Here is a 9,504-nt window from a genome sequence, read left to right as displayed (position 1 = left end):
AAGGCAAGCTGGCAGACAGAAGGCACAGAGGATACCCACAGCTTTCACTCTCTGGGTTGGGATACAGATATCTACAGTACAGGGAACCAGCAAAGAGGCATTACTGTGTTATCAATCCTCGGTGCCTTTACTGGGAAAACACCACATATTTCACCTTGTTAAAATCGAGACTATAAATTTTTCATTGTCACAGTGAAAAAATATAGTAGTCATAGACTGAGGCATTTTATATATACATAAAGTACCTTTTTACATATTAATAAGTGATCTGCCAAATAGTGGTTGAGAAAATCTACAGCTTCCCATGTGATTTCAGTTTAATTATATTTTTCATGACAAAATTAACAAAACTGTAAACTGATTCTAAAAAAGCTTTAAAAACAAATGGACTTCCATCACAAACCCTAATGGCAGTTTTGATTTGCCTTTTTTTTTACAGTACATGAATGCATTACTGCAAAGAAAACAAATAATTTGATCATTTAAACTGAGACTATAGTGTGTTTTGTGGGTATTTGCTCGATTCACATATGCAGAGGGTTTCCCTTTGCCTGAAAGAGCCAGCACTGCTTCAGAAGCAGATTTAAGTGCCCTTATCTGCCTCTCCAAGATGCTCTTCACTGCCAGGCAGCCAGGCCAAGTGCTGACCTGTGCTAACACTCACGCTCTCACCCCACTGTGCTAAACGCTACCTGCGGTGTCACATCTGCCCCGGGAAGTGATCCAAAGCTGCAACACCCCGTGTCTCTATAGGCCCTTTGGAATTAGCAGCAGCAATCTCAAGAGACTGCCTGCCTATTTGTGTCCCTCCAATACACACTCTGACACACACGCAGAAACAGTAGATACCACACACCACACGGAAGATTGCCAGCATGAGGCTGTTTGATTCTGCAGCCACAAAAACAACTCTTTGTGTGGCTAAATTTATCATTGCTCTCACAGTATTTGTGTCATTCTCTACAGTTCAATATCTTTTCTCTCTCTTTCTGTGAGTGTGTGTGTGTGTGTGTGTGTGTGTGTGTGCATTGTTCTCTGTCTGCGTCTTTTCCTCCCAGTGAAGGTGCTGAGGTTACCAAGGCTCATCTGTGCCCCCTTTGTCTCTCACGGCAACGGCAAGGTTTATTAACATAAATTAGAATAGCTCACCGAGAGAGTACCTTGTCGCTATGCGTTACCCACGGCAACCTCTTCTCCACTCTCAATCCACCTGAGCATGTGTGTTTGTGCGCGAAATAACGAAAGAGAGAGTAAGAGAGAGCAAGCACACTCCCCTGCATCTAAATGTGAAACTACTCTGAAATGAAGGCGACACATACACACCCATCTCTCCCCTGTCCTGATTAAAATAAATGGTTATATCTGCACTGCATGACTCACTACACCACAGCATTACTATCAGTAATTGAAACATCCAATCACTACTGAGCCATCAGCCTTGCTGCTCTTCCCCATCTGACTCTGTGGCACCTGACTGAACATCCCACTGTATGGGAAGTAATACAAGATATCAACCGTCAAGTTTATACGGGGAAATGCTGAAGAGAGGAGCAAAAATACTGCATCAACAAGAGTGTGCTTCATGTATTTTTTGCATGACTGTGTTTGAATGTATCTGCGTGTACAATATGTGTGTGTGGCCCACTCAATGTCCTAAGTAGATATCCAGGGAGAGTCGGGCAGTCTCATTGATTGGTGTTGATTCCATCTGGGCAGCGAGCAGCAACTGACATTGGATCTAAACCGCTGCGAAAGGCAACCATTAATCTTGGTCCTGTTTAAGCAGCATGTATTAATTTATGTCATTTTTACTAAGTCAGCCAGGGAAGCATGTCTTGCCATTTTATGTTTGACTGTTCATCGAAGTCGGGAGGGTTCCTTTGTATAACCCCAGCATGCTGCCAACACGCCGCTTCACGTCTTAGTGGCAGGGTGTCAGAAAAATGAGATCCCACACCTAAAATTAAAGGTTATCAACTACCAGGGCAACCACCGCCATCAAAGCGTCCAAGAAAATCTAAGTATGTTAGTTACACTTTTGATATAAAAAAGGTATGTGTCTTCAGTCAAACCGAGAGGGAAAGGGGTGAGGTGTGCTTGTAACCAAACAAATTTAACACCACAAAAAATGGAAAACACTATAATTCAGAGGTAGTTGAGTACTACTTAGTCGGCGCCCCATGAACACATCAATAATAAGATCTGCAGGTATTTCAACTACAACAATATGAGGATATGCGCAACCACCGTTCCGACTGTGTGAGGCAATTCCACAAGACTGTGGAGAATCCAATCAAATCCAAACAGCACCAATAAGAAAAACAATGGCTGAGGCAATTGCAACTGCAATAATGTCACCAGAGCTGTTTTGTAGACACTAAAAGCTGCTCTAGAGACAAACACCAGATAAAAAAGAAACTCCACTCCACCATAGAGCAAATTTCCTCTCTAAAGCAATTTTATATTCGATAAGTGGGAAGGCATTCTTAACGTAATGGATTCAAATATGATCTCTGTCAGAAAACTAAGAACACAGCCTCGTATAAATGCCCTGTGTGCAGCATGGCCACTGCTGCTGCATCAGATAACTACGCTGAGAAGTGCAGGAAACAAACTTTGGATAAAGATGCATTCATGTTTCTGTTGAAATGGTGAGCTCACACATTTCTTATGTCCTAAATCTTAGCTATGTTTACCTGTGTCTTTCTTGCTGTTTCCATCAACGTATAAAAATGAACATGGAGGGAAAAACATTTATTCAAAAAAAATTGAACAAGTACATATGCATGTGTGCACACTTACATGCACGGATGTAAAGAGGTCAACACCGACCAAAATGGAAGATTTGATTTTTGTGTTTCTGTTTGTTTGTTTGTTTAAAGGATCAGAAGGACAGAACAACAGGCATCACACCTGCCAGAAAACCAGCAAAAACAAACACAGGACACAACCTGCCTCTACTCACAAACACACACTCCCTCGCCATACGTCGACACAGAATATGACCATTCTACAGCCAGATCTGTTATCACGGCTAATTACTACTCCCACCTCAGATATACAGGGCTGTAATTAGCCTCTTAAAACATGATTAACACGTCTCAATTAAGCCAGTCAACATTTGCATAATATATTAGCTGTCCTAATTGCAAGTGAGTTTATATTAGGGACAGGGAACAGCAAAAGTGCTCGCTGTTGCCTCTGAAGTGCACTGATAATGTAGGGAATATAAATATAGAGGAAACGTCAATGGATTAAAAGGGAATCCGGTCTATTTATGTATGACATAACTCACTTTAAAAGCTAAGATAACCTTACAATCGGCACATTATAACAATATATTACATGTTTATTATTCACTTACATGAACATTTCTGGGAAGCAGAGGAAGAGGTTCCTGTAAACTCGCAAATCAAAGCCCACCAACATTTTCTCAGGTATACGCTGCATTCGTTTTGAAGTTATTTATTTGAAGTTATTTATGAGAGAACAGACCGAATCCTATTCAGCCTTATTTCTGTGGAAACTAAAACATGGGGGGATAAACTGCTGCTTCGGCACTTCCAAGCTGGGGACAGATATACAGCCTACCAGCTAGTGCGGGGAAACCAAGGACATAGCCATTAGTTTCAGGACAGCGCCACATTGGAGACTAATGCCTCCATCTGTCACTGGAGATGAGAGGAGAGTAACAAAGAGAGGCAACACTAACCCCTGAACTCATCATGGACAGCCATGTCAATTAAGTACTGAAAAACAGCGGCGCTGGCAGCCAAAGTGACCAGTCTGCACTGCTTCATGGCAGCTCAAGTTGTACCTCCATCAACAGTTAATATCAATGTTACAGAAAAAACATTAATACCTTTCCATTTATGTAAAGCATGTGATTATCTGATTAATCAGCTTAACAAAAATGCTAAATTTTCATTGGTCACCGCTCAAATGAGGTGATTGGCTGTTTGTTTCTCTCTTATCTAACTGTAATTGAAATCTTTTTTAACATTTCACTGACTAAACTTTTAATTATTCAGTCAAAAAAGGTAATCAGCGCACTAATCAATAATGAAATAATTCCTCAGTCTCAGCAATCAATGATGCAGCACTTTCAGAACAGTTATCAAAAGAAACTGCTTTGTGACAATAAGAGAAACAGCTTCTCCCACATTCACAAGTCCTGGCAGGAACCTTAACAGTGACCAGATCAACAGCACTGTGAAAATACAAAATGTGTGTACATGTCTAATTAGCAGTGCAAACTTGGGGAGGGGGGGTGCTGCAGTTAGCAGGGTCGACTGATTCAGCAGGTCTGTAGCTTTGATAAGTTCAAGCGCTGTAATGCATTATCCGTCTGATCACATTAGTCATGCAGGAGCTCTACATCTGACCCGAGCCTGCATGGGGGTAATGTGAGGCTGCTGACACAGAGTGGCCTGACCAAACAGTCCCAGGCCCACAGACAGAAAAACACAGACAGAGAGGGAGCGAGTAGGCCTGAAATCTGACACCCAGAAACACTGACTTGGTGTCTGGCTTCTCTTATTTAGTCAACCTGTACGTGCCAGCTTCACTTAATGTAATGGTTCCACACAAACAAAGACGCTCTCCAACTCTCTTCACAGGATGTGAAGCATGCACAGGAAAGTGACTTCTAAGTGTTCCCAGAAACTGTAGAAACAATGATGACAGTTTAAAAAAAACACGTAACAAGGGGCCGGCACTCAGGGCAAACCTTTCTGTGAAATACAACACTGGCAGCCAAAAAGCACGTCTGTAAGTGGTAACACAAGCCTCTGTCGCTGGTTTTCCATAAGCCAGCATGCGAACCTGAGCTTGTTTAAGCTTGCTAAATACTCACCCGCCATGACACAGGCCTGACCCCGGCACAGATATACAGGGAGCAGGGTGGGGTCCTCAGTTGAGGCCTGCTCTGTCCGCTATTGACATGCGCACTTGTTTGCCTGCCATTCGACTCACTGCTGCAACGTCCCCCTGTTGCTGCTGTCAACACTGACGCGCTATGAAGAGGGGATACATGCAACATAAATGTGAAGAAATACATGCAACAAATGATATATGATCTAAAGAAATGTTTCCTCTCTCCAGTAAAAGGTCGAGCTGCTTCAGATCTGAACGGCTGTACTCATCTGCTCCAGCTTGCACTTCTTCTCAAAGACACTCTGACTGTAACAATGTAAAAAGCGAGGAGTAGCTGACTCTTTATAAAGAATATAAAAAAGACCTGACAAATTACAGGCTGTACTTCGCACACATACACTGCACTCAGCACATTTGGCTGTAAATGCCATGGTGAAGGTTTGAGTCATTTTCTCTGTCACTGCAGTGAAAGGATTTTCAGTTGCGCCTGCATAAACCTCCTATGGGCGAAGATGAGCCGCAGCTCAGCTCTTCAGACGTAGGCAGGGAGAACACAGCGAGGCAGCCATTAAGTCTCGATTCTCTCACCAATTGTTTGTGTTATTTTTAAGTTTTAATGTTATTCTGTATTTGTAAAAACAATGGACTTATTTAAGTTTGCTATTTTGTGGTTTTTCAGCCACACTGATTGAATACACGAGAAGAAATAAGATTAAAAATATAAACTGTTGAAATATGTTCATTTCCAAACTTGGTCCTAAACAGAGGGGAAGAGAAACTACAGGCCGATGGGAGCCTCTCTCGTCAGAAGCTCTCTGAAACCCCGGTTGCCAAGAACGGTGGGAAGTGAGGAGAGGCAGGGGGAGAGCCAGGAAAAGGTCCAAGTCACTTTGTTCTTCTTTTTGGAAACGAACTCTGGTTGAACCCAGGGAGACGCCAGACAGTTCACAAAGAGCCAGGCATTACTCTCTCACTTTTCCAAGCCTTGTAATTTAGAAACGGGGCCCCAACCTACTGTGCTGTGCTATACTATAGCTTCCTCCACACAGACCAAACTCTTCAGCCTTTATAAATCTGTTGGAAATCCCAACATGTCTGCTTGTTCTACTTTTTTTGGGAAACCTGTGCCAACTTTTGACTCATAAGAATAACATGTCAGTGAATAACAGCTCATGATGAATTAATGAAAATGCTGCTGCCTCCATACCCTGTGTTTATTTTCAACTGTCTGAATGGCTGCCATGCAACAACACGAGCAGAGAGAGTCACCAGGCTCTCTCCATAATCTCAAAGACAGCCTCGGAGTTGTGTTTACAGATAAGGTTGTATTGGATATTTCGTTTTATTTCCTCTCCTCAAAAGTAGCACTCTGCCACATCCCTCGGAGAATATTCACAGGCTTTCATCATGTGAGCAGCTCTTCTTTTAATCTGCTGCTAAGTGAGTAATAATTCACACGTTCCTTTTCATGACTTTGACCCTCATTGCAAACATAAACAGAAAACCCCTCTGATCTGCCTCTGCATGTAAAGCAGCTCACTTAGCAAACACCATCAAGCCCATCCAAGGAAAACAGACAGAGAGGGGTGAGAAAGCCCAGCCCCAGAAAGACCCATATATCGGCGTGAAAACACTCCTGCCCAGTGACAGCCCCTCATCTGGAGCCAGGGCTGTTCACATGCATGCTGTGTGATGATTGCCAGGAATCATAAATCATAACAAAATATATGATTTATGCCAAAAGATTTAAAGCAGCTTATGAGACAAATGTCTAGATGATCATATGTCATGCAAACCTATTTTTGTTTGTTTAATTCTTGGACAATAAATTATTTGGACGCTAAGATACTATTAGACCTGCATAAAATGGGCAATATTCTCATCAGTATGGGCATTAAGTGCAAGCAAAAAACACACCCAACACACCCGGAACAAAACAGAACTTACCTGTCTTCTCCTTTATTTCACACAAGACATTGAAGAGAGCAGGTTTCATTCTGTGGCAGTTCAGTGCATGTTTCCTAAAAAGAGAACAGGACACTGCTTTTCAGATCACTATTCAAACAAGTGGCAACAACTTAAAGAGTGAGAGAGCTGAAATCACAAAATATCACCAGGAAGATTCCATTTTCCCCAGATTTCCATGCTTGTTTCTACAGTCAGAAGAAACTACTTTGTGAAACATTCAGGAGCCAAAGCAAAAAAAAAATGTTAATTACACTGAGATTCGATCAATTTGTTTTTTCCACCTCCTGCAGTAGTGGCACAATGTGACTTCAAACCAATATTTTTCTTATTTACAACATAAAATGCAACAGAATCCGCCCAGTTATACAGCTGTAACATGGCTTAAATGTTTTTTTTTATTATATTTTTGGTTGTTATTAATAGTAAATGGGTCCCAAGTGTAGGAGAGGGTCTGCAACATGCTAGGACTGCACAGGATTACAATATAAGCTCCTTTGTGACAAGGTAGAAGCGTCTCAGGCAACGGAGGTGCCAATTGCTCCAGTTTCGAAAAACCTCTAAACAGAGCACCTCGATCTGTAATAATCAAGCAATAATGAATAGTTTTGATGCAAGAAATATGAACACAAAAGTTGTTTCGAGCGGTCAAATATGAATCGTGACAAGTTTTGGGGGTCTTTTTCTGTCGCTTTCGCGCAGTCACGGTACTTCAGTGGGTGTAATTGCTTTCATTTAGAGGCAGCCTTGACACAACCCACAGTGTTATAGTCTCCCCTCTCAATCCCAAACAACGCTGTTTCATATTTCCTCTCTTCGATTAATAGTTACAAGTGTTTGTTTTTGTTTAGCCTCACCTTGCCTGTGCTTCATCTAAGCTTTGGTCTGTGATGGTCATTATTTGCTGTAATATGTCTCCGATGTCCTGCTTTCTTCCATCTCCGTCGGTCCCCGCCGTGCCATCCTGCATATGCTGCGCCAGGCCGGGGTGTCCGGCCATGCCTACCCCGTGGGAGTGCATCAACCGAGGCTGCTCGTCCATCCTTGACCACGGTCCCTGCTGCCTCGCCTCCAACTTCTAAATTTTAATATCAAGAGGTGAGGAAAAAGAGAAAATATCCTTGGAAAATTCCTCTGCGTCTCTCTCAGCCCCGACACTCCTCCTTTTTCCTTGGTAAGCTTTTCTGGATTTGGGAGGAGGGAGACTGACAAACCCTCTCTCTGCTCTCTCTCTCTCTCTCTCTCTCTCTCTCTCTCTCTCTCTCGGTCTCTCCCAGCTGGTTTAGGTGAAATCTGATCTGAATCGCTGCTTTTGGCTTTGGCCACTCCTGCACAGCTACTGTAGGGTGGAAAAAAATAGGATTAAACATTAAAGGCTCCTATAATCTGATTAAAAGTGGAGCGTGTTGTGCTCCTCTTACGAAGCCTGCGATATACTCGAGAGCTTGATGCGCCAAAACGCGCTTAACGCTCAACTTGCCTGTGGAGGTTTTGGATACAAACTAACCACCAAGTGTTATTGTTTCGCTTATGTCTGGTAACTGACTCATAATCAGAGTATGGATGGAAAGCCCACGCCCCTCGAGCCACGATTGGAGAAGGAGCAAGTAAGTCCCACCTCGGTCCTCTTCGAAAACGTCAATCATCCTCCTGGGGAAGGTGGGACACTGTAATAAACATAAAGAGATGTGACCGGACCTGGTGGTAATACAGTGATGGATAGAGAGTGAATATGTAGCCTAATAAATAATTGTGAGTGGCAGTGGAGCTCTGACCCAACAGGACAGCATGGTGGTGCTTGGAAAAGACACTCTGTCACCAGGACTATATATTTTACTGCTGAATATTTACATCCATGCAATCAGTCAAAGGAATAATAAATCAAGATGGAGAATTTATTAGAACATGCAGCAGTTTGTGGGAAGCATTTTTTACAAGCCTTATATACTACAACAATTGTTATACACGTACTGACTGTCCAGTCTGACCGGCCACGTCGGTAAGCTTCCCAACACTCCTGGCATTACACATGTAGCACTTGTACATTGCTAATAGAGCTATAATGATTAGTCTAAACCTACTTGTTTGATTAAAAAGGAGATTGCACCTGTTTTACAGGTCAGTCTTTTTACAGGTCTTGGAGAGTAGGCTTCTACTGCATATGTGAAAGAGGTTGTAGGTTATAACGTATTTTATGGCTCCAGAGGGAGCCGTGTGAAATCGGTGAAGACTACAAGTTTGACCTCTGCTCCTCTTCTCTGTGTGACGCTGCATTAGCCCCTACTAGCATAACACACCTGAATCTCCCAAACAAACTGTCAGGTGATATTTTTTTTCTTCCATTAAACCTGCAAATGCTGTGGGTTTTTTTTTAATGAAATGCAGTAATTAAATCCACAAACAAAGTCTTATTTACTCTATTCAGTAGTACTGTATATATTTTCTACTATTTAATGGCTGACACATTTCTTAATCAAAACTAGCTCAGGTTCATTGGTTCCAGCTACTCAGTTGTAAATATCTGCAGACTTTCTAAGTGTTCTGTGGGATTCATATTATCTTTGGTTTTCAACTGTTGCTTGGTCAAAACAAGGAAGTTGAAAGCGTAAATTGTGAAACTGAAATGGCTTTTCTGAAACTACAGACCAAATGATTACCTGGTTA

At 42.2% G+C, this 9,504-nt stretch overlaps 1 protein-coding gene across 1 annotated transcript in view; it reads right to left on the bottom strand.

The window, feature by feature from the left end:
- pbx1a (pre-B-cell leukemia homeobox 1a) overlaps window positions 1-8,441 on the bottom strand; it is a 45,409-nt gene extending 36,968 nt beyond the window's left edge. Inside the window, exons 1-2 of the mRNA XM_020595783.1 lie at window positions 7,698-8,441; window positions 6,823-6,896 (exon numbers count right to left, since the gene is read on the bottom strand). Coding sequence (XP_020451439.1) covers window positions 6,823-6,896; window positions 7,698-7,882 — 259 coding nt within the window. The 5' untranslated portion in view covers window positions 7,883-8,441. The remainder of the gene's footprint in view (window positions 1-6,822; window positions 6,897-7,697) is intronic.
- Between the last annotated feature and the right edge of the window lie 1,063 nt (window positions 8,442-9,504).

This window comes from Monopterus albus, unplaced genomic scaffold (genome assembly GCF_001952655.1).
Source record: "Monopterus albus unplaced genomic scaffold, M_albus_1.0 scaffold28.1, whole genome shotgun sequence".
NCBI lineage: Eukaryota > Metazoa > Chordata > Actinopteri > Synbranchiformes > Synbranchidae > Monopterus > Monopterus albus.
The sequence above is the reverse complement of the archived record's forward strand: the minus strand, read 5'-3'. Positions and strand labels throughout refer to the sequence as shown.